Raw genomic sequence first — 26,883 nt, 5'->3', positions numbered from 1 at the left:
TGCCAGAAAAAAAGATCCCTCACTGCACAATGGCCCTGAGTGCTGAGTATAGATATAAAATTTGCAGCCCACCAATGGCAGTGGTGGCGCCTCATTATGAGTGAAAAATTCCCGAGAGGGACGTTTTAATTAAAACAAACAACAATCAAACAAAATCATTCATGCCACCGTCTATCAGTACTCACAGTACTTTGATTCATAATCTTATCATATTTTTCTTAACCCCCCCCCCCCCCCCCTGAAATTAACCGATAAACGAAACACTTTCTAAAATATACATATTCTGTTGACAGTTGTCTAGAATGGTTTGATGTTGATAAACATTTGATAAATATTTAACAGCACTAATACGTACGTACTTTTTCGGTTTTGCTTTTTTGGTGTTGACCAGATGGAACTAAGGTTAACAGCAAAGCTAACTACAGTTTAAAATCTGTGTTACAAAGCTGGTTTTAACATTTGGCAGTCCAAAGGTGCACTTGAATTGTTTCTGACATAACTATCGTTAGTATCGATGATTTTTCACAGAATGAAGGCAAGGGGTTAAAATGGTGAAAGAATATATATATATATATATATATATATATATATATATATATATATATATATATATATATATATATATATATATATATATATATATATATATAGAGATAGATAGATAGATAGATAGATAGATAATAAAAAATATACAGTCATGTATATCAAATGAAAAATAAACATATGCACACATCCTTTTTTCGTTCGAATTATTAAAAGATATAAAGCTCAGTGTATATTTTCCTTCAGTATAGTCTGTCGTGGTTTTAAAACTGTACTTCACATTAGCTAGACCATTTCTTTGGAATGGAGTGCAGATAACTGTGATATTTTACTCTAAAAAATACCGTGAGGAACAATAATAGAAAAATTGTATATTCGTGAAGGAAACGGAAAATTGTGGAGATCAAGTACATCTGTGTGATAAGACTGTCATTTTGTAAAATTTTGAATTTACCGGGTGACAGTAAAATGCAAAATTGTTGTCACGTTGTAAATTTTGTATTTACTGTCACCCGGTAAATTCAAAATTTACAATATGACAAGATAACGATCTACTTTAACTTGATAATGAAGTGCAATCTTCTCAGATACGTGTAATATATAATAAGTAGATTATTGATTAAAGCACCATGGCTTTCCGAAATATTTTAATGTATTTGATAATTTCTTAGCTTTACTTTCTTAAAGACTCAATTCAATATTGAATACTTTTGCTCTTTTGAAAGATAATCTAAAATTTGAATAAATTTTTTCTGAATGTTATTGTAAGGTACAGAATAGTGACTGTTGTGACAATTTCGTCCATCTTTTTGGATTGCTTTGTTGACAAATATATTTGGAAGGAAATTTTTTGTCAGTTGAAATAAATACGACTTTTAGTGATCATCTGTTATATTATTTTGTAACATCTAATGACATTGGTTGACAATTCATTTTCAAATGGGAAAAATTAAACAGAACTACAACTAACTAAGCAAAGTTTTTTGACAAGAATATTGATAGGTTCGCCTGAAATTCATACGCTGCTTAATTTTACAGCTGTTAAATATATTGCAATGTTAGAGTTGGATAAACCTACGAAGTTTTGATTCAAAGTTATAGCGAGTAAGCTGACAGACTACAAGTATTGTCTCTTTAGATGCATCGCTCAAAACAGATTTTTTCCCTATCTTGTTTCTTATCATTGATGTAATCCACATCAAAGAATTGCAAACAGTAACTCTCGATTCCTGCCTACATTTCACACTCACATTATTCATAATGTTTGGGAAAATGCCACGCAAGTTATTTTGAATGCAAAGTAGACTTCATTAAAGTAATTCATTAATAACCCTGATAGCTAGCAGTGTTCAATAATTAATTGCTCTTAATTACACCTCTTTGCTAAAAAACAATTTGAAAATGTGGTTTGAAATAGTCTTTTAAAATTCCATTTCCACCTACTTGGTTAACATTAAATTGCCAGAGAGGTACCCTGCAAAAATTCCGGAAATGAAAAAAAAAGAATAAATGTCGGAAATGATAATAAAAATTGTCGGAAATAAAATTTAAAATATGTCGGAAATACTAAGCAAAATTCCGGAAATGAAATGCAGCGTTGTAAACTTGTAAAAGGAAATTTCGATTGGGGATGTCGATGGAGTGGGATGGGGGTTAGAAACACTTCCTGATTTCCATTGATTTCTTTAGTAAAATTTGCAAGTTTAAACAAAGTATGGAATTTTATCTCTTTCTTTTGATAAATAATCCAAATTTTATGGAAATTGACATAAAGATCTGTTTAAATTATACGAAAAATCATTGGAATATGAAAAGTTTTGTTCACTAACCTGGAAGTAGGTGCGAAACAGTAATAGTGTTGGCAGTCTATCTTATTATATCATTGTCAGCGTGAGTAGTAATTCTTGAGTAATCCCTGACCTCCAAATTAATTTCGAACCTGCGCTTCGTCCTAATTTCGCTTGAAATGGAAATCACGAACAATGATGGACCCATTTCCACAATATGTGGCCGTTTTCGTAATGTTAAGTTCTTGTAGGATTTTAACGTGATGATGTGGCAATACATTAATATTAGGAGCTTAGATAACTTGATTGATTGAACCTAAATTGAAGATCAACTTATATTCATGCATTCATATTGAGATACATTAGTAATGCAAAAAGTCATGCCCCTGGTACTGTGTGGGATCGACTAAAGCATATAATATTATATTTGACGTTTGTTTTGTAAGCAATATTCCTGAATTTTTTGTTTTGTAAACTTTGTCTTTTTGACGGTTGCTACATTAATGGTTTTTAACATGTATTATAGTGCATATATAAGTGCATTTGTTTAATTTATTTCCTCCTTGTATAAGGATATGTAAGAGGAAAAACTTAGTACAGCTGTATGTATGCAGATTACATAATTATTTGTTCATTAAATATGGTTATCAAAGTACATCCTCGAGTAAGTGATAATTTTACATTGACAAAGTCAACAGAAGATTGTACATGTATTAATGATAATTGCATGGTTTGATGCATCATTTTGTTCTGCTATTATGTACATCTGGTAGAATGCTGTTATCCAATATAAAATGTCAAAAATGAAACAGAAAACAACTGCAATTATTTTGTAATGACCATTTTATTTGGAGTAAGGAATGAAAATGGGACTGTAATTGGCACTGAAATTTAACTTTTTAAAAAACACCGAGAGGAGACTATTAAAAGTTTTATCTAAAAGAAATTGCTAGTTTGCAAATTTCTTTTTTTTATTTTATTAGTCCCCTACCGGTGAAACCGGAGGGGACTATAGGTTTCCTCTGAGTCTCTCCGTCCGTCTGTCTAGCTGTCTGTCTGTCTGTCCTTCTGTCCCTCTGTCTGTCTGTCAGTCTGTCCACTTAGTTTTCCGCACTTTTCTTCTAAACGCTTGCAGATATTGAGCTGATTTTTGGTATGTGAGTGTATCTTGACGAGTTACAGATCAAGTTTGCATTTCGTGCCGCTTCATTGATTTTTTACGGAATAACGACCTTTTCAATTTTTAAGAGTTTTACTTATAGATCAAGTTTGCATTTCGTTCCGCTTTAATGATTTTTGACGGAATTATGGCATTTTCAATTTTTAACGGGAACCAGATTACACTTGCAGGTAGGGGACTAGTACACTGTATTGCTAATGCAATACTCTCAGGATGCTTGTTTATATTATCTTGTTCATAAAAACTTACAGATCTTCACCTTTTCACCGAACATATAATTTATATGCCCGATACTCGTTGCAGACACTGCATGTTTTCATCAATATCTTGAAACGTGCGTATTCTATTCTTTGATTCCATTACATGAAAAGGGACAAGATATCGAAAAGTGATCAAACGCATAAATTCAGTAAAGAATACGAATCGTGAAGTGAACAGAGCAAAAAACAACAGAGGTGGCATCAGGTGTCTAGACGAAGTAAGCATTCCCTGTCGACCGGTCACACCTGCAATGATCGGATAAACGGAGTAATCCTGGTCAAAAAGATATAAATGCAATGGCCTAACAATTGGTGGGAAACACATCAGTAAAACTCAACAGTAGAGTGTAGTTACAAACAAGGTCATAATAATGACAACAGAATTTGTGAAATGATGACTTTAAACGATAAAGTAACATCAAATTATCTGCCAAGGTTTAAAAATTGATCGTACTCAGAACATATTCTTGAGTACCAAATCAGCTGAGAGAGAGAGAGAGAGAGAGAGAGAGAGAGAGAGAGAGCAGTGAAGGAGAAACTTCAGGAGTACTTTATAACAGTATATTGGAGAAATGCTATATAAATCAGATGTGGATACTTAAAAACTCCAAGGAACTTTAAGAAAATTTGAATTAACAAAATTTTAACAAAATCAGTAACATTAAAATGTACGAATTTCCAACACATTATACAAACATCCCCCTTGATCAATTAAAGTCTATGCTTTTTGCCATCATATACAGCTGCTTCTTCAATAAAAATGAAATTCGTAAATATACTTACCTTGTCATTATTCAATTGCAAAATTATTTTGTTTTGGGTCTGACACATCTGTTTCATATTTGGATATTTTATCAGAAAAAGACGTTAATGGTAATCTAACAACCAAGCTTTATGATAAACGTGATGACTTTAACTTTTCAATCGTCAACTTCCTTTACTTATGCAGTAATATACCTTCATCACCTGCATACGGGGTTTATATCTCTGTTGATTCGATAAACAAGAGCATGCTCTACATATGTACAATTTCTAAAACGAGGTAAATTAGTGACAAACAAGTTGATGAAACAAGAATATCAGCTGTCTCGTTTAAAGTCATCATTGCTTAAGTTCTATGGTCGATACAATGACCTTGTCAGCAAATATAATTTATCATTGAGTCAAATGCTTACTGACGTTTTTCACACTAATTGTTAGGCCATTATTTACACACTGAATTGTCGACGGATTTTTCCGTTATTTCCCGATCATGACAAGGAGCACACGGCTGGTGTGACCGGTCGGCAGGGGTTGCTCACTCCTCTATGGCACCTGATCCCACCTCTGATGTTTTGGAGGCCCGTGTTTGCTCTGCACCTGTTTTGTAATGTTTAATGGACTTTTGAGCTTGAATACTGTTCGTTATCTCCAGATATTTCATTTGTTAGAAACATTCTGATTGTACACACAAGTAATATGAAGTTGGTATTAAAAAGATGCTTGATTTTATGATCGACAATATCTAATGTAGTTTTTGAAGATCAGGTCTTCCAACAATCTGTTGGAATTCCAATGGGTACCAATAGCACCCCCTTATTAGCAGACCTATTTTTGTATTCATATGAAACAGAATTTATTCAAAAACTTCTACATGAGAAGAAGAAAACATTAGCTGTGGCTTTTAATTCGACATTTAGATATATCGATGACGTATTATCAATTAACAATAGTTACTTCCATTCATATATATGTCAACTCGATATATATCCCAGTGAGCTTGAAATAAAAGATGCCACAGAGTCTGGCACATCTATTTCATATTTGGATATTTCATTAGAAAAAGACTTTAATGGTTACCCAACAACAAAGCTTTATGATAAACACGATGAATTCAATTTTTCAATCGTCAACTTCCCTTACTCATGTAGAAATATACCCTTATCACCTGCATATGGGGAAATCCAATTTTATATTTACTGTTTATACATTGTATAAAAAGGAGAGTATAAGTGACTTTTCAGATGTTATAAACAGTTGTGATGTAAACTTGATATATACCATTTCATGATATATGAGCATCAAAAATAATTAAAATACCTAATCGACTTAAAATAATTCGTGTTTTAATTTCAAAATTGAATTATCTCTTTTGTACATCTTTATAATTATGCGCAAAATTAATATTCCGAATCTGGTTCTAAAACTAAAATAGATTTTGAAAATAATCTGACATCGCAAAAATTGAAGGTATTAAGAGAAATACTTTTAGTCAAATTTGAATCTTTACTGTGATATTATTTGAACTTTTTATTGTATTGAAATCATGAATACACTGACAATCATAACAAACATCTATAAAGAACTATCATCTTTACATGAACCTGAGTAAATATTAGATGATTGATTGATTGTATGTTGTTTAACGTCCCATTCGAGAAATTTTCACTCATATAGAGACGTCACCGTATGCCGGTGAAGGGCTTCAAATTTAGACCTATACTCGGCACTCAGGGCCATTGAGCAGTGAGGGTTCTTAATCGTGGCAATGCTTACCGTGACCTCGGTTTTTAAAGTCTCATCAAAAAGACCCGTGACTTTCACTTCTAGTTTCAGGCGCTTGGCGAAGGAACAGTCACTACCTATGTTTATGTCTTAGGTTTGATGTGGCGCGACGCACTCGGGAATCCAGATCACGAAGCAAGCGCCCTACCACTAGGCTACCGTGACCTATGAAATCGATGAAGCATTTATAAAAATAACAGATCAAGAAAATATACTAAAAATGCATGCCATCTATCCAAAATATTGAATATGGTGTTTATCTCTCCCAAATGATTCGATATTCAAGAGTTTGTTTTGAGTACGACCAATTTTTACACAGTGACAGGCTACTGACGTATAAATTGATGTAACAGATTTTTCAACTATATTGTTTAAAGTCAGCATTTTGCAAATTTTATGGTTTTTATAATGACCTTGTTTCTAAATACAACCTGGGTGGTACTAACATGTTAGGTCATAGTTTTCATACCACTCCGTTTTATCTGATCAATACAGAGGACTCACGGCGGATGTGACTGGTAGACAGGGGATGCTTACTCCGCCTAGGCACCTGATTCCACCTGTTTCCAGGGGTCTGGGTATTTTTTACCCTGTTCGCAATTCATATTCTTCACTGGATTTATTAGAATGATCACAGTTCGTTATCTTCACCTTTTATATTGTATATTGTTTGGTGAAATGAAATCTACGACTTTATTACGTCAAACTCTCATGAGAAAAGTCAACCTTAAAAAGAAAGGGGAAAATAACATGATGCATTAAATACTATAGAGAATGTCAAGATACACATTGCTCTGTATCTAGGAGAAACAAGATTTTTTATTCTCCAATACCTGTTTAACTTCTTTTGGAAAGAAAACAAACTGATGACATTTTGATAGACACTTGAATATGTTCTAAATATACATGTGAAAAGAAATGCTTCCTGGCTTAGAACTGTCATACATCTTTTAAAATCAAAATAAAATTGAAAACTTGGATGCATTTACAGTTGACTGTTCCATGGCTGAAAAAAGGAATAGAAATTACCAATAGATATTCTTTTTCCTCAGTGAACGTCTTCGTAATTTTTTCAGTTGCAAATCCGTGTTATTGATATATTGTTTAAATTGATTTATCATACATATTTAAATATCATAAACTTGATATTTCATGAATCGTTTTCGCTTTGTGAATATTCTTCCCCTGACAATTTTGATAATTCCAGTGATTTTCCTAGAGTAAATTTTATTATTCTATTATATAAAATGGAATTTGTTCTGCTTTGACAAATGAAACGATCTCTATTTTTGTATTCATTTGAAGCAGAATTTATTCAAAAACTTCTACATGAGAAGAAGAAAACACTTGCTGTGGCCTTAAACTCAACATTTCGATATATCGACGACGTATTATCAATTAACATGAGTTATTTTCATTCGTCGACTCGATATATCCCAGTGAGCTTGAAATAAAAGATACCACAGATTCTGACACATCTGTTTCATATTTAGATATTAACTAGACTAGAAAAAGACGTTTATGGTAACCTAACAACAAAGCTTTATGATAAACATGATGACTTCGACTTTTCAATCGTCAACTTCCCTTACTTATGCAGCAATATACCCTTATCACCTGCATATGGGGTTTATGTCTCTCAGTTGATTCAATACACAAGAGCATGCTCTACGTATGAACAATTTCTGAAACGAGGCAAGCTATTGACAAACAAGATGATGAAACAAGGATAACAATAGTCTCGTTTGAAGTCATCTTTTTGCAAGTTTTACGGTCGATACAATGACCTTGTCAGTACATACAACCTATCATTGAGCCAAATACTGACTGACGTTTTTCACACTAATTGTTAGGAAATTACTTATACACTGAACTGTCTACGGATTTTTCCGGGTTTTTTTCCCCCGATCATGACAAGGAGCACACGGCAGGTGTGACCGGTCGGCAGGGGTTCTCACTCCTCCATGGCACCTGATCCCACCTCTAAATTTTGAGGTCCGTGTTTGCTCTGCTCCAAATTTGTATCGTTTCATTGGACTTTCGAGATTGAATACTGTTCTTTATCTTCATATTTCACGATAACTGACTAGCATTGCTGAGACTTTTTTATATTTTTGGGGCCTGAATTATAATAACGATGACGAGTTATAACAGTTTACTTTTATCAATGCTTAAAATTACACCTATTTATACATGTTATATTTCGAATATTCAATTTATCGATTCTTTTATTACTTTGAAATAGATATTTTAGATAATATGAGTGATGGAAGACTTCTTATTTTACTTTTGTACATCTAGAGATGTTTATATAAATCCTAATATCTATATGGTTTATATGTGTGTAAACCAAACGTCACTAAGCAATACTTTATGTGCAAGTACGAATCTGATAAGATAAATAAGAAATTCAAGTGAATGATTTTCAAAAATAATAACTAAAACACCCGTCATTTGTCTTTTTCATCTATTAAGCATATTTTAAGCCTTCATAATATCCAGATAAAGGAATATATTTTAGCTAGTACTCTATTTCTTTATACTGCATATAATAACCTTGTTTTAATCAATACATACCTTGTTAAAATGTGCTGCTTTTCTAAAGAGTAACTTGGATTCATTTTTGCTGTAGCATTGTTACTGACCAGGTTCTACGTCTAAAACAGTCCGAACCAGAAGCAAATGCCCAATCCGATGCAAAGTTAAAAATAATTCAGAATTTTCAGCCCTAGTTCAATTGAATTGAAGTACACTAAAAGCAAATTGAACTAGATTAATATTCTTCAGGTTAGAACGAAACTAGCTCAATCAACAGAGAGAAAAGATGATGTACTGGTAACTTTCAAATTATAATTGTCACAATTCTTAAAAGTTGGGTCTGAGAGAAAGGAAGCCATACTTCCATGGACTGTGTTTTATCAATAAATTCAACGCGCAATTGCAACTTTATATAAATTCCAAGAAAAAAAAAACCTATGACACTCGTAAAATCATTAAACTTGATCCCGTTTTAAGGGGACCGACTGGGGTTTTCATTGCGCAATACTTCGCGCAGCATAGTAAAATAAAGCGTATTTACTCTTTTAAAGCAACTATTTTTACATAATTTATAAAAAATAACAAATTTAGGAAATATGAAGTCAAAAAATCTAATTACGTTTTTTAATAACTGATTTTTTTTAACGATTTTTCAAATGATGGGTAGAAAGACGTCGTAATAGTGTGTTTTTGACGTTATGAAAAACTGAAGTTCTTTAAGCGGGGTCATTAATTATGCCATAAAATAAAAAGTATAAAATATATGCTCCTGAAGTTTTAAACATAGGAAATTGGGAATATAGCAATCATTGTTATTATTTTTTATGTAAATCTATGGTATCTGTCATGTTTTGTTGTACTCCGTAAAAACAGGAAAATATCATGAATTTTGACATTTTGAGATGCCCCCTCTGGAAACCAGACGGTAGAATTTTGTGTTTCCTGCACAAAATGTACAATATAGTATAACCCATCAAATAATAAAATTTGAGCAAAAAGTCTATAGTAATATTTGTATAATTTGCTCCGAAGTGCGAAAAAATGGTATTTTCCTATATAATCCTATAGTAAATGTACCTGTATTTTGAGACGGTCCCTGAAAAATAACCAGACGATAGATTTTCACTAAACTTGGCATGTATACTGAAGTCAATGTAAGGTATATAGGGTATAAAATTAAAGAGTTTCTCTATAGTAGTTTTCACACAATAAAACCCCAGTCGGCTCCCTTAAGTAGAACATAATAACATCCGAAGGACTTCTTCTATTAATCATTCACTATAAGCTTTCTTATGTTAACGGTTATAATCTATCATTACAAAATTAATCAGATATTTATTTTTGCGCATTTCAACTTTTGTTGACTGTTGGACAGGATTTCCACAGCCTGACCCAATATATTTAAAATATCATAGCCCTCTATCCCTCTAATATTTTAGGAAGATAATCTGTGGTATTTGTAGAACTTACTGTTCCATCCCATTAGAAACAAAAGCACCGATAACAATAAAGTGTAAACAAGTGAAGAGCTGGGTGTGTTTAGTTCTACCTTGTTACGCCCTACTATTGATTTTCGAGTTTCACGTTTGTTTGTTTTCATAAGAAGCAACGGTGGTGTGTACTGGATTGCAAAGTTTGTTTTCCTACTCAATTATATGACTAGAACATCATTGAATAGCAATTTAATAAACAAAAATACAAATTATTACATTTGTACAGAACATGTTATCCCATAAAAGGAAGCTTCTCATCATTATTAACAAACTATTTCTTAATAAGATGGAGAAGATGCTGTCCTATCTATTCCAATTTTTTGCATAAATATTGCTAAGAATAAGTAAAAAAAAACTTTTTTAAGGGGAGGAGGTAATTTCTGATTATATATAAAGAACTTTGTATAATGTTAATTTGTGTGTATCAAAGTTATCATTAAAAAATCCTGATCATCTTAAAAATAATTGCATTTTTAAAAGTCCTAGGGATTAATAGTTAAAATTTATATCAGTAATATTTTTTTTGTATCTTTGGGTTTACTTATTTTCGCATTTTATTCAAGTTCCTTTTCTGTAAAAATATTTTTACGAAGTCAAATAATCTCAGATGAAGATATTAAGACGTTTACATTTCACTATCTGTAAACAAAATATTTTGGTTAAGTTTGTTTAGGTTTTAATTATGTCACACATAATGAGGAACTATTAGTCTGCAAATGACACATCATTATCCAAACTGAAGATAACAAACCCTCGTCAAAAGACACAGGACCGGTGGTAGAAAGCGCCCAGCTTATCAGGTCTTCAGCACCTCTGCAACAGTAGTCCAAGAGATTAGGAAACTTAAACTCATTGTTTAAAAGAATTTAAGCGGGCTTGATTCATTATTTACATTTGTTTATGCCATAAAAGGGCTGGCTGGAATAAAGTTCGTGTCTGAATTACTAGGCGGATGCCGCCTCCCCCAGAATTTGGTCAGATCTCAAGTTAAAATAACTTTACTATGGATTATAAATATTAGACCTGATATCAATAGAGTTTTTATTTGATTGTGAAGAATATGGATATCGTAAGGAATGCTTTCGGAATTGCCCTTTTTCTTTGTATTTTTACATCTTTGTCGCAGCAGGTAAGACGATTTTTCATATCTTTTAATTTTAAAGAGAAAATATATTTTGTGTTGTTTTTTTTTTCAGAATCAACTCATTTGAAAGAAAAGATGGAATGGGTACAAAGAGTATCTTATTTTATTGTATTTATGTCATTCATAACAATTTTTGATTCAAAAAGTGTTAAAAATTGTTTTAAATTTCTTAATCTGGGAACATGTCAAGTACAAGTAACTCATGCAGAATGCAAAAAATGTACTTACTGTTAATAAAGTTTTCTAGTCTAATGATTGATGGAGCCTAGATGTTATCAAAAACATTATCAAAACACAGGATGTATTGAACCAGAAGAGGCTAGGTATAGGACATAATGTTCTGTATCTAGGAGAAAATAAACTTCCAGAGATACTTAGATGTCCAATGTCTGGACAGTTTTAGAAAAGAAGGTAAAATAATGACATTTACTTGGAAACATGAGTATGTGTTCAGTGGAGAAGGAAATTCTTTACATAAAGTGGCTTAACATCCTTACAAAGGACAATAAAAAAAGGATAGAGGGACAGTTATCAACTATATATGTTAATAAATAGAAACTATTCCTTAGTTGGATTTGTTAGAAAACATCTATAAGTTTGTTAGCTTATGGATATAGGATACTAATTGTGTGTTTTAGAAAATTCATTTGCAAAGCAGTCTGTACAGGTTTAATTTTTGCTACAACACGAAGTCACATTTATCACAAAGTTTCTTTAAAGACATTCTTATTTCTATATATCTATAGAAATAATAATATATAGAAAAATCACTTAAAGTATCAGCAATTTTTCACGTTTTTGCATTAAATTGATTTCAATATATATACATACATATATTCTTAGGAAAATTGCAGAATAAGGATGGTTTTAAAGGAAAACTTCGTAATTGATGTCTATTTATACAATAAATATAGCCTGTACAGTTTTACAAAGGATAACTGCACTTAACGCTGGTTTTGGGTCTTTTTCCGTCGCTTCTGTTGCTTTTATATCTTAAGCTTATTTCACTTTTGTATATTTACTATGGAATTCTATCAATTTGGCATCAAATTTAAATGTTAAAATGATTTTAGACTGTGATGGAATAAAATAATTCTATGTTTTTTGTCCCTACTCCTTTCCAAATATGGAGATTTTACACTGACCTGTCCTTGAGGTGTGCATGAGAGGTGGAGTTAACATTGTAGAATGACTCTAAAATTAGACTACGTAAATAACAATGACATGTATTAAATTACGTGATCACTCTTTCGCATCTCTCTCTTTATACTGTATGGTACAAGTGCACTACTTATTTACAAAGGTTTCAAAACGAAATTAACAATATGAGCACATACATGTAAGTAAAGAATATTTTGAATCGATGCCCGACAATTCAACGTGTTCGAGAAGAGTGTCCTAGTTAGCACAAAACATGGTATCTTACAAGTCACGTGACGGAATGTAGTATTCACAGAGTTACCTGAGGTAAGAAATCACATGGTGAATTATAATATTCTACATGTCAAAGCCCTTGGTTACAACAGATCGCGCGAATGTAAGAAGAAGCAGTTTTTTTTCTCTTTTAAACCATGAGCTCATGTTTGTCTATTAATCTCCTTTTGACACAACATTATTAATGAAGGTATACAACTACTGTTAAACGGAGAACAATAGACAAACATGCGCTGACTATGTACAAAGTCAGTGAAAAAGTGGGCATCCTCATTATCGTACGGAGATTCAAGATATTGTGATGACCCCCACCTATGAAAACAGCTTCGTAAATCGTAAATACATGTTTTTGTTTAATGTAATTACGTGAAGTTGTAGATTACATGTTGACGATTCCTGCAATTAAAAGAAAAATGCTTGTTTTGAAAGTTTATTTTGTCGCAATTTTCGCATGTCCTTAAGTATCCCATTAGTATCCCATATCCTTAAACATTTGTGGCCCGCTACGAGGGATTCTATATCAATATCACATAAAGCTCTGTAAATAAAGTATGTAAAAAAAAATCATAGAATAAAAACCTCACAGAAATCCAGAAATCTAATTAAATTTGGTACCATATACAAATAGATATTCTATTGATAATTTTATATACTGCTGCTGATAAGAAACAATGTTTTACATGTGGGTTTACTTTGATCATTATCTACAAGAATTGCTTTATTTCAAGCATGTTTCCTTCAATTTTTTATCCGTTTTTTGAGGAGAGCACCAGGGCGACTTTATTTATCACTCTAAAGGAATACAACAACACAAACAGCGAGCTTTTTGATGGAAACTGTTGTGATGGACTCGCCGTGTCAAACAAGTGCAGTTCAGACAGATGTGATTACGTCATCAGAATATGTGTATCGCCAAATGAAAATGGGTGAGTACAATCCTTATCTTTGTTTATAGTGGTTCTAAAAGGACTTTATGTCAATTCAGAATTAATGTGTGCCATTGAATACAATTTTAAAAACAACTTAACAATAGCCCCAATGTTTTGAAATAAGTAGAAATGGTACGTGAAATTATAAATTCTATGATAGCGCTTTGTCTTTATTTTAATTAAAAAATACATTTTTTTATTCTCATTTGTCTCATTTTAAGAATTAAATTTTTGTTACTTTGATAGTCCTAAATTTTGAATATATCACAGCTTCAGCATATCCTTCAGTTTCTCAATATATATCTGTCTCGAAGAAGCATTATCAAAATGATTCATAACTGGGATTTTCATCTAAGCATTTAAAATTTATTTCTTTTAAAATATTGTTTGTATATGCCTCTCTTAAATAAATTATCTGAAAATGTCTTTTTATGCAATGTGAAGACGTCGTTGAACACTTAAAATACATAGTTACACCAATATCATCAAAATATTTCAAAGGAATATACATGTACAATAAGGAATTTTATCCTCTTTAAAATGCAAAAAGGTTACATTTGTTTTAGTTGCCTGATAGTCATAGAACACACTGTTTACAAAAACAAAAAAGAAATTGTTTCCTGTTATGAGTCACTGCACTTTAATTCATTATTTGGACAGACAGAACAAGGAAGTGTGTTTCTTTTTTCGGATTTGTCGCATTTATTCCTAAGATAATGTGTTTGATAGCCATAACATCTACAATATATGGCCACAAGTGAGTCCTTATTTCATTTTACCTCTGTATATTTCATTGAAAAACTCTATTTATTTGAATTTAAAAAAAAAACTTATTGTGAGGTAAATTTTGGCCCAATATCCAAATTTTTTCCATTAAATTATCCAGCATTTTTAAAATTTCCCTTTTCTTTGAAAAACTTTACAAAATCTGATATACTGAAAAATTGAAAATAATTTACGAAATCATCAAGTCAAAAATTTTAACCTCAAAGTTCTTAGTAACGTAACAAAAGGGTGCCATAAAATTTCAGCTTTGCTTTTGATGTGTGATTTCACACCGACATCTACAAATAAAAATGTTTTGAAATTCTGTGAAGAAACTGCAAATAATTCTGCTTTTTATGATGTTATATCCATAAACAATGAGCTACATAAAACGTTGCAATATATTTTTTGAAAAGACATTTTTCAATTAAAACATAAAGTGCAAAAATGAAATTATGACTCACTAACAGCCAAGTACCGTAGATGCAATCGAACAAGTGCGTATAAATGTTATACTTCTTGTTTGACAAAACACAAACATTTCCATTTCATAGGCATTCATTCTATTTAATCACACAGGAATGATTGAACGTGTATACATACTTTAAATATATAATAAAACCTGTCTTTGTTTTTTTTCCTTTTGTTTTTCTTTGATTTTCTCTTTGTTTGTCATCTATAATATAGATCATGAATCATTCTTGAACAAACAGATAAATAGATAATGCCTCTTCTCATGTATAAATACATTCCCCCAACAGGACTTGGTGTCAATCCGCAGAATTAAATGCAGATCAACCACCAGACCTTGTCTTCCTAGATCAGACACCAAGAGAGCTGCCTATTACAGAATGGAAGGTTATGAATTAAACAGGATGAATTCATTTGGCATAGTATATACAAAAAGCAAATCTTGCATTATGTTAAGAGATTCAGAGTCGAATACTTGATGAGATCATTGCTCAGTACTTACTGTTATTCACTAATTTCAACTTAACATATAACATATATTCAAATCACAATGTTGGGAAAATATATTCTTATTACATCCGCATGACATGGGTGGGAGAAGTTCCAGTTTTATGACAAAGTGATAACAATTTCTTTCTTTTCTAAAGTATCATGAAAGAAAAAAAGAGAAAAAAACTTAAAAATCCTTGGATAATGATAGTTTGAATATAGTTAAATGATAGTCATCTATTTCTGATTTCAGATATTAGTTTTCAAAATGATCTTGACATTTAAGATAACTGTGTAACTTATCGTGTTATAGGGGAGTGCTCGTGTGGACATCAGTATAACAGACATAGATGGTCCCTTCACACAGCAACTCGTCGATCAGTTCTCGTTTATTTACACAGAAAAAGGAAGCAAGATTCCAAAATCCCGGGAACTTCTATTGAATGGAACTCGTAAAAGGCCATCAAGGTATATCATCAAATAGATGTACAGTGGCGCCTCGTTAATCCGGACGCCTCCGTCCCCAACGAAATCGTCCGGATAAATGAATCGTCCGGATAAGTGAATCACTTCTTAAAAGACGTACCCTCTCAAAGCATGTACATATGAACATAGTGGTATTAAATGTGAAGGCAAAGAAAACACCTTTATTTTATCTTGACTTATTGATTTTATTTTTATTGTTTTAAAAGAAATAATCAATATTTAAAAAAGAAAAAAAATAATAAAATGTAATTTACACGATGAAAAATGGATAGCCAGTTTTATGTTGAGACTTCCTTTTCTAACACAGGAAACTTTACTCGCCTTCTATTTGACGTGTGGTTACATGGGCTGACCAAATTTTCATCTGCTACTGTTTTATTTCGGCACATTTTTTTTATTTATTCAAGCTCATATTACGTAGAATTGTTCATTATCACCATTGAGAATGTTCAAATGACTAACCGCGTATATTCACTACATAGGGAAGTAAGTAACTAAACACTGTAATCAGTGTACATGTACGTATTGTAAACATTCAACATAAACACAAGCCATATTCAGGATTATCAATATTTTTTCTATAAACTCTAAGTTATAAACTTGAAAAACGTGATCGGCATTTATAACTAACGCCAGTTACGTATTTCTTAGTGCATTAAATAGAAATATATTTTCTTGAATTATGTATCATAATAAATTGTCTTATGAAAAGAAAAAAATGTTTCAAATAATGTACGTTTTGAGAATTGGAAAATCGTATTTTGATAAACTTACGCAACTCAATACCACAACGAAATCTCGTGATTTATTATTCAGTAAAAAAATTTATCTACAACTCTCGAAAATTCTCATAAATTTATATACCGTTAGCAATTTATTCTATTCTGAACGGATAAATATTTAATTAATGCACAGTATATGCTAAATTCTTCGGGCTTCATAATATGATATAATAAAAGACGTGCGTTTTATCTGAGGTAAACACACGCTAATCATTGACGCTATTGTTTAGAGGTCACAGGTAACCGCCTTCAAACTGACTCCACGGACAATGTTTTCACAATAATTATCACTACTGCAAGAAAGGTGTGAAAAGTCGTTCTCAAAAAATTACCGTCCGGATAAACGAGTCATTTTTCAATGAAATATTACGTTTTGTAGTAGAAATTGACCGTCCGGATCCGGAACGCGAATTTCCGGATTAATGAGACAGAATAACGTGGAAAAAAATGGTTCCCAGAAAATATCGTCCGGAAGGTGAAGCGTCCGGATTATTGGCGTCCGGATTACCGCGGCGCCACTGTACATTCAAAATATCATAATTCAAGTATAAATATTCACTTTGAAATTTCAAATGAAAGAAATGTAAAACTGATTTCTCTGTATTAAGGTAATCATCTTTTTTCATGCGGTTTTTTTCCGTATTATCTTTTATCCATATCAAGTATAAATGTTTATCCAGACTGAGACTATCAATGGCGATACAGTGCCAGACTTACTACTATGGTGATGAATGTTCTGTGTTCTGTATCCCCTCCGTGGATTGTAAAGGTCACTATACTTGTGACGAGAGCACCGGGGCAAAAATCTGTGACCAGGGCTGGGAGGGCAAGGACTGTACTAGACCAATCGGAGATGGCAGCTGTCCAGGTATAACATCTGAATACGGTTCAAAAGAAACAATATTTCTATATACATATTATAATTAGTAACAGGCGGAGATTTCATTTTCCAACTGATAATAAGTATATTCATTATGGTTGGAGAAATATTACTAATTTAAGGAGTACTTACTATTTGTTTTACATGTATTAAAAAAATAAATTGCAGGACAACACTGTGAGAATGGTGGGACTTGTTCCATGGATAAATTCAGCAACACAACTAACGATGTCTTTTTCTGCTGTTGCCCTCCTGGGTATACTGGTAACCGGTGTGAAATCGACCTAAACGAATGTAGACAGAACCCATGTCTGTATGGTGGAACCTGTCGTAATACCCCGGGGAGCTACATCTGTAACTGCCACCCGAGGTATCATCAGCGTCTCAAAAGATAGGGTTGAAAAAATATTTTACCTGATTTAACTGATAAAGTAATTAACGCTCTAGACCAATTAAAGTTTTCATTTTTCTTCAACTTACGCATAAATTCAATCTAGCCGATGCTTAAACAAAAAAAGGTGTTTAAATTGTTTGCTTTCCAAAAGTATATGTATGTATGTTCTATTTTCACACAAATTGATAGATATCGCGGAATGAATTGTGAAATTCCAACAACCTGTAAGGACAATCCATGCCTTAATGGAAAATGTTCTGATGCGGCAAACGGCACATTTACCTGCCACTGTGGTTCAGAATTTTCGGGAATGTTCTGTGAAAATGTAATAACAACCACAATCAAAAGCACCACTACCAAATCCACAACAACAGAATCCACAACAAGCACAATCACAACGACTACACCAAGTACAACAACGCCAACGACAACTACAACAACAACAATTACAACACCAACGATAACACAAACTACAGAAACGTTTACAAGCACCACCACCTCTGTTGCAACAACAAAAACATTGTCAACAACGAAACCCACAAGCACCACACTTACCACAAAGCGCATGACGTCAATTATAGTCACACCATCATCCGGAAAGGTATCATATAACTGTTCAGAGAATGCATGCAGGAACAATGGTAAATGTATTAATAGTGCATGTCAGTGTTTAATAGGGTTTTCTGGAGAGCTTTGCCAGAAGGAAGTAATCGAATGCCAGAATGACACATGTTTGAATGGGGGATATTGTAATGATGTTGTTGGGAATTATTCGTGCGACTGTCTTAATGGCTTTGCAGGGTCTAGGTGTGAAAAGCTTGCTGGTAGTAGTACAGTTTCTCCAACAGTTAATGCATGTAGGTTTTGTGGAAATGGTTCTTGTTTAGTGTTGGGAAATGGGACCGCAATTTGTGTGTGTAAACCAGGGTTTAGCGGGAAGACTTGTGCCCATTCCAATACATTATGTCGTCCTTATTCAGATGCTTTATGTTTTAGTGGCAGTCAATGTATGTTAAAATCATTTCGAACAAACACAGAAATTTGCCCGCATGGTTGGAGGGGCCCAATTTGCAGAAATGGATCCATTGCTTTATCACGGGATCTGGAGTGCCCACGAGTTGTATGTAAGAACGACGGACATTGCTTTAATGGAAGATGCTGTTGTCGGCCTGGATATAAAGGAGAATTCTGTGAGGAAGAAGTACTGCATTGTGATAGTAGCCCATGTAAGAATAATGCAACATGTATAAATATATACAACGATTTTGAGTGTAACTGCAAAACGGGGTTCACTGGACGATTTTGTGAAATATCTATATTTTATCCGCTATTCACCACTGCATCACAGTCATCTAAACTGACGACGCATCTGTACAAACCAACTACAACTCAACAAATAACATTCCCATCCTCCACCGATTCACCATCAAAAGAAACATTTTCTAACAGCCCTACTACAGACGTTTCTCATGATGTGCAAACTGAATCATTAACATCTAAAACAACAACTTCACCAGAAACAACAGAAAAACAAACAACACGTTTAATAAATACTCCAACATCGTTTCTTGCATCAAGAAATGTATCATTGACGACAGAAGCTGCGTCGTCAACTAAGTCAGCTACTCCAACCACAACTCATGTGTCCACCACAGTATCAAAAACAGACTCTACAACACTTCCTCCTGGAACCACGAAACATATCATAAGTACAAAAAAAACTCAGGGCCCTACAACCACTGACTCAGTGTTTGCTCGCTGTCATGGTGATCAATGCTTCTTGAATGGAACCTGCTTAAATACTTCATTTGGTAGAACTGAATGTAATTGCATGAAAGTAGATATGATGAAAATATTTATAGTAGATTGCAAGGTTGTAGATAATCCAATGACAACCGTAACCTCTAGCATAGCTTCAAGTTCGTCATTTCAGACGACCACACCCACGGGTGTTTCCAAAACGACATCTCAGATAACTTCCTCCAAGACAAGTCCAACACCAACAATGAACTCTAAATCCAGCCTCAGAATTTCATCATCACCCGAGGTGGTTGTGACGACAGTACACTCGACCCCATCCCATAATGGAGGAAATATGTCTGTGACACTAAGCGGAAAAATTCCCGATAAGGAAATCCCAGCGGTCAAACAGGTGATAACAAATGCTGTCAAAAACACTTCCAAAGGTAAACAGTTACTAGTCATTTATACAAACATTCATGTTTAAGACAGCTTTTGTGCTTGTCAAAATGGCATCCAACAATTAATTTCTTTTTGAATCCTCTTTGGATAACTATCTGATATTACCCGTATATTTGACAACTTGAAAAAAAATAAATAACAAAGAAATCACGACCACTCTTTTCTTCTTTAGGTGAGAACTGTACTGACATCAACATCTTGGATAAAGAGTATCTTTACAGTATCTCCAGGTAAACTATTTTATTTCTGATCTTTGGAAACTTGTAGGTATGCGATGTACATAGGAACACCAATGCCTACCTCACTACGAAATAGAGGTAGGGGAACGAATCCTATGCCAAATGTCATACGAGTTCAATTCAGCATTCACAAAATAGTATACTGCTATGAATGTGATATTTCCAAATTATTCATTTTGTTAAATTTGTTTATAAAACAGAAAAGTATACACAAAAGTCATCTACAATAGCTCAGATTGTCCAGACGCATCTGACTTACATAAAAACCCAAACCTCACACATTCTTTAAACAACCAACTTGTCAACTCTGGTCAGCTCAGTAATCATGGCGTGTTCAAGGGTCAAACAACAGGACTGGGGCGAAGCTACTACGTGCCTCTGATTGGATACGTGTACAATATTTACAGAAGCGGCATCAAGGCCGCCATTAAACAAGCATGGTCGAACGCAGGTAATATATTAAATATTATAAATACATGTATATTAAATACATTTTTATGCTTATAATGCCTTATTTTTACATATGTCGGGACTGATAATAGAGATATATCACTTAAAAACTGTGCAAACTTATCCATTCCTTTCATAATATAGGAAACAAGGATGTTGATGTTCTCATTGTTGACGCTGCGTACAAAATTGGAGATTATGGGTAATTTTCACCAGTATAATGCACAATATTTAGTCATTACAAACTTTCTGGAGCTTATGAGTTCATTGAAATAGTTATTTAAGGGAAGAGAAGAGATGAATTGCAAATTCTTCTTACAGAATATATATAACGGACATATCATACCTAGTTACAAGTGGCCTAAAATTCCTACAACCTAGGCCAGAGAGCATCCCAAAAGACCAGTCGTTTCATAAAGAGTTCCAAACAGAATTTCCAGATATGCAAGTCCTGCTGTATTCCGGGAACGAGAGTTTCGGATATGAATCAGGACTTCGACTGTCTCTACAACAAAGAAAAAGGACCACCGTTCTCACCGCTGCTGATATCTACAATAAAGCTCTTGCAGCATATAAAAACGTCCTCAAAGGTACATAAATGTCTTAAAATAAGCATTGAGGCGTTAGCATTTTACAAGAAATAGTAAAATCCTCTTTTTGTTTGTAGACAATGGGTTCTGTCTGCAGCGAACGTGTACCATTGGAATGAAGCTCTCTCCATTAGAGGAAACTCCAACAAACCCCGGGTATTTCTCAAAAGACTCAGTTTTAATTAGTCTTTTGAAAGATTCAAAATTCTCAATTCTAATAACTCTAAATGCTAAAGTCACTCAATGCTAAAAACTCTTAAAGATGAAACAGAATGATTAACTGATGCATTACCTTTGTAGATCTGTTGATGTCGTTCTGTTCCCAACGTTAGATGGACATCTCACCACAAAATCAACAATTCTTAAAGCACTGACGACCAAGCTATCGACCCATTATCAGATTTGTAAGGACTGTAAGAACCCACGGGTCCATTACGTAGACGTAGCTAGGCGTGTGAAGCTCAAAGATGAAAATAACATCAGAAATGCAATAAATACAGTTTTTGGTGAGTTTTCTTTTTCTTCCTCAATTTTATACAATGCATGATTCTAAATAAAGTTATGACAATTTATTTGCACGTTTTAGGGTCCATATTTTTCGTAGATTTCTTTCAATTTTGCTGGTACTCTTAGAGGCATGGGCATAAAGGTTTAATTTCAAGATGAACATTTTCTGATTGACAAGTGCTATATCTTCTTCAGATTTCTCATATCTGCTCGGATGCTTTGTCACATAGGGACAAGATGGAAGAAAAAACAAAATCTGACCATAAATTTGATTTTGAAAATACAACAAAAAATCAAACAAATAATATAATGGTTTTCTCATATGCAGACTACATCTAATGCCCTATTTCATTAAAATTGAAGGAGGGCATTTTCATGAGATTGGATACTTTTCATTAATAGGGCATTATTGCCCTTTTCTGCATCTCTGTTAATGGTTTAATGTTTGTTTAATTAGAAACCGTTGATACTTCCTGGTGGAAACAATCCTTTTTAAGTACCCAAAAGTAAGTTTGAAGAAATTACTTCATATTTGATATATTTTCTGTTACTAGTATTAAATAATTATATTAAACTACTGATCATTCTATCATGCAAATCTAGTTCAATTGCCACAAGACTGTACTATCTACCGAGTAGTCCAAATGACACAAAGACAGAGTGGCCAAGACCAAATATGGAGGGAAAGTTAGACTTCATTAACAGTTCTCTGAGTCGTTTAAACCGGAAGTTAGCAGTAAATAGGATGAAGCAGTTACATCAGCTGGTACTGAAGGAAGCTGTTCCAAGATCAGAACAAAAGCCAACTTCACACTCACTGAACACTGCGTGGGCAACAGCAAATAAACGTACAGTATAGCTGACACTTGTAAAGGCTCTTCCAGTAACACTTAACGTGATGTCCTCTTCAGGTATAATATTTGACTACCGATATTGAAACCTTTTTTCACTTTTCAGATGTTTTCCAGCATGTTTTGACCACAGACATCCAATCATGGAACAATTTTTATGTTTCCTCAAAAGGGTAAAGACATAAACTCTATAAAGATATAAATTGATGAACTATACATTGTATGTTTACCACGTTGTGTTGTTCATGTAGTTTGTTATAACCTCTATTCCCAGGGAACCAGTAACATTAATCAAGTACACAGTAACTGTAATGAACGCCGATTCCAGTCTAGCAGCGGTATCCCCTCCCAGCGCCGGAGTCATGGAGAACGTTCTAAAATCAGTGTGTGACTGCAGAGCTTATAAGGTTAGAATGCTGTGGACAAAGGACATGCAGGGATTCAATTCAACAATTATACAGAAAGCTGTATCAAATGCCTGGATCCTCGCCAATAATGGTAAAAATTCTACAAGGCAACTTTAGTCTCTTAAATGCAATTCTTTGTAATGATATGGATTCCACTAATGAAATTCTTTTGAAACAAAGAAAAGTTGAAAGATTGAATGAAGCAATATACGCATTGATTTGGCATATTTTAGGTCTTGGTCTAATAATTCCAGTTAAAGTGCTCAATACAGAATCCGGATATGTCGCTGGATCTGGGTATGCAAAAAAGTTACAATGTAAAAGAGAATGCATATTATGTAAACATTCGTCGGCATCGCACCTTAATAATGAATAATGTACAATACTTTCCAGAGACAATGTACGTATGTACACATATTTCGTACAGCCAAGGAAAGGGGTAACTGAAGTTGAGGAGGAAGATTTGAACCAACCTTCTTCTGTACAGTTAGAGCAGGAACTGTCTAAACTAGTTCCCGGCTCACGTGTGTTTTCTACTGCCTCTAAAAAGTCAGAACCGGAAGGAACGGTGGGTTACGTTACAAACGATCAAAATCCGAGAACATTATTGGATAAAGTTTTTAAATGTTTTTATCAAGAAAGGAACTTTACTGTAATATACAATGGATATATTTTTAAAGAGTTAAAGAATTAATGATTCAATTTCAAAAGCAGGAAAATTCGTACCATTGTTTCATTTTCCAACACTTTATGTTTTTTCTTATGATACAGATAAAAGCAGGATTAGGCGGATTAATACTGCTTGTATATGAACAAATTAGATCAAACGGTAACAAGAAAATGAAGGCCTCAATTGAAGTTTTTTTTTGAACTGAATATGATCATATAAAATAAATCAACTTTGCTCAAATTGTCATATTGTAAATTTTGAATTTACCGGGTGGCAGTAAATACAAAATTTACAACAAATGAAAAAGGTGAGGATAACAAACAGTGATGGATCTCAAAAAGATCTGTAAACAAGACGATTCTGTAAAGAAGGCATAAAGCACGGACCCCTGGAAATTCCAGAGGTGGGATCAGGTGCCAAGGCGGAGCAAGCATACTCTGTTGACCGGTCACACCCGCCGTGAGCCCTATGTATTGATCAATTACATGGAACATTCTTAGTCAAATTCAGTATAAAAACAAAGGTCTAACAATTAGTATGAAACAAGTCAGCCAAAATACGACCAAATAATAGGTTATATTTGCTAACAAGGTCATTATAACGACCATAGAATTTACGAAATGCCGACTTTAAACGTGGTTGTTGAAATCCCTGTAACACCAACTTATCTGTCAAAAGCATGCCCTCGATTTAAGAATTGATCGTACTCGAAACATGCTCTTGAGTGTCGAATAAGTTGGGAAATGTAAACATCATATGCAGGTGAAAGCGAGATATTACACAATTCTGTATATTTTATTTACTGCCACTCGGTAAATTCAAAATTAACAATATGAAAGATGATGAACTGGAGTCTTCCAAGAAAGAAGATTTTAGAAGATAGCATGAGGTTATTTATACATTCTTCGCTGGGATCAAAGAATTCAATACAATAACATTTTTATGATATTTAAATAAAGCGTATTGGGGTTTGCAAAAATCATTTTCCAAGAGGATGGAGTCATAATAAAGTTATCTCTTTTTTTTTTACATTGGAATACATAGGATGAAAAAAAATCTTTCAAAGTCTTTTAAAGAACAACATACCATAACCAATGGTATGAAAATTAAATTGGAATTCCTGTAGCAGTGTTGTTCGTCGTAATATATTAGCTGAGAAAGTACAGATAATGAACTTTCTGATAAATACGAAACTATGATAATAACTCTATTTTTATTTTGGAGGTTGTGTTGTATTCACTTTGTGTTGACTTTAATTCAGATACCTTCTCTTTACAGGAATGGTGGGTTTATGTAGTTATAGCTATTGGATGCCTTGCACTGATCATCATATTAGCGACGCTCCTGATCACAGTCGTGAGAGCTAGAAAGTATGTACAGATAACTATACGGTATATCAGTATAATAGAATGAAAATAGTGTATACGAAAAGTAATCTTTCACAATTGTACGAAACTAATTTTCGTAAGTTTTGGCTCATATCTAAACACTGGTAAAAATGAGAATTAAAGCTTAAGCGTTGTAACATCACGTCAAAAATCGTATCGTTAAAATCTTGAGATTGTGGCCTTGTACTTAATCATTACTGCTTATCTTTAAGTCATCGTCAGTCAAGAACACTAAAGCAGGACCCGAAGCAGATGAATGGTTACGACAAAGAACATTTTTCTAAGGAGCCAGTGATGGAGAAGAATTCCAATGGTCTGTATACTGTAGAGGATGAAGACACAGACTATTCCAAAACCACCTACATCGTGAATGATGCTTATACCGAGACGTACCAAGAGTAGGGCACGGATCAAGTTTAATATTTAGACGTGTTCTAATAAGTTCTTGAAAGAGGAGTGTGGCATGCAAAGACTACGTTTATGTTTTTATAAAGGGTCTAATATGTTTTCGGTATGATAACATACAATGTAGCTACATGACACGTGTATGTGTATACATGTGTGAGGGTGTGTGTGTATGTTGAATGAAAAGATAAAGATGAGATAACGACATTAGAAGATTTATTTCAGTTGTTTGTGTTCAAAGCTTTTCAAATATTTAAGAAAAAATTGAACTAAATTAATTGTATTTTTTTGCTTATGAACTCATTGTACATATTTCATTAAAAATGTTGTACTAAGCTGTAAAGAAAAAATAAAGAAAACATATATGTCACAGAATATTTAACAGTCATTATGATCAATAAACACAATACGTGTACATCAGTTTTCACAAACATCTGCAGCACATGAATAAAATCATTTTAATAGTAATAGCAAATTCTTTAATTTATGTTGCATATACCTTTTTTAAAGAAGTCACACTGCTACTTAGTCGATGCTTTACATGTATGTATGGGTTGATATGTTTGATTAGAGATGGAATACAATGATACAGGGCTGATAAGATTACCTTGTATCACATCAGTACGTGTTACAAAAAAGGCCATATTTGTGACCGGTTAATTTACAGTAGTTAAAATATCACGTGCTGAATGAGGAAACAATTCTATTATTATGCAGGTAAGGAAAAAAGTAATCATGCTCTAAATAACCATAGAAGGGGAAGGAGTTAATTTATTTTTACGTCTTATATAGAGAAAAGGAAAAGGGATACGCATCAGGAATCACTTGTTACCAATTTGTAATAATATTTTCGTTCTTATCGGTACATTTTATTCAATATATTAAATAAATTCGTTGTTTTTCTCTTTAATCACACATTTGTTGTCTGTTTTATCTTATTTTTTCCCCATTTAACTAGTACATGTGTACTGCTGATGAAAGATACCCCGGAAGTACGTCATTAAATAACAGATGCCAGATTTATTTCACTTAATCTTTTATAAAGCAGAAGGAGC

The 26,883-nt window shown here is 33.2% G+C and overlaps 1 protein-coding gene across 1 annotated transcript; it reads left to right on the top strand.

Moving 5' to 3' along the window:
• The first annotated feature begins 17,525 nt into the window (after nucleotides 1-17,525).
• Nucleotides 17,526-25,887, top strand: LOC133199695 (uncharacterized). Its single transcript, XM_061335565.1, has 17 exons — nucleotides 17,526-17,713; nucleotides 17,894-18,095; nucleotides 18,309-20,305; nucleotides 20,494-20,551; nucleotides 20,761-21,011; nucleotides 21,155-21,212; nucleotides 21,332-21,600; nucleotides 21,678-21,756; nucleotides 21,901-22,106; nucleotides 22,565-22,613; nucleotides 22,711-22,955; nucleotides 23,065-23,131; nucleotides 23,233-23,456; nucleotides 23,599-23,662; nucleotides 23,759-23,933; nucleotides 25,314-25,405; nucleotides 25,636-25,887. The coding sequence occupies exons 1-17, from the start codon at nucleotides 17,539-17,541 to the stop codon at nucleotides 25,823-25,825; spliced, it is 4,401 nt and encodes a 1,466-aa protein (XP_061191549.1). The 5' UTR covers nucleotides 17,526-17,538; the 3' UTR covers nucleotides 25,826-25,887.
• The last annotated feature ends 996 nt before the right edge of the window (nucleotides 25,888-26,883 follow it).

This window comes from Saccostrea echinata, unplaced genomic scaffold (genome assembly GCF_033153115.1).
Source record: "Saccostrea echinata isolate AGI-Se365-2 ecotype Australia unplaced genomic scaffold, CSIRO_AGI_Sech_v1 ptg000034l, whole genome shotgun sequence".
In the NCBI taxonomy this organism is placed as follows: domain Eukaryota; kingdom Metazoa; phylum Mollusca; class Bivalvia; order Ostreida; family Ostreidae; genus Saccostrea; species Saccostrea echinata.
The sequence above is the reverse complement of the archived record's forward strand: the minus strand, read 5'-3'. Positions and strand labels throughout refer to the sequence as shown.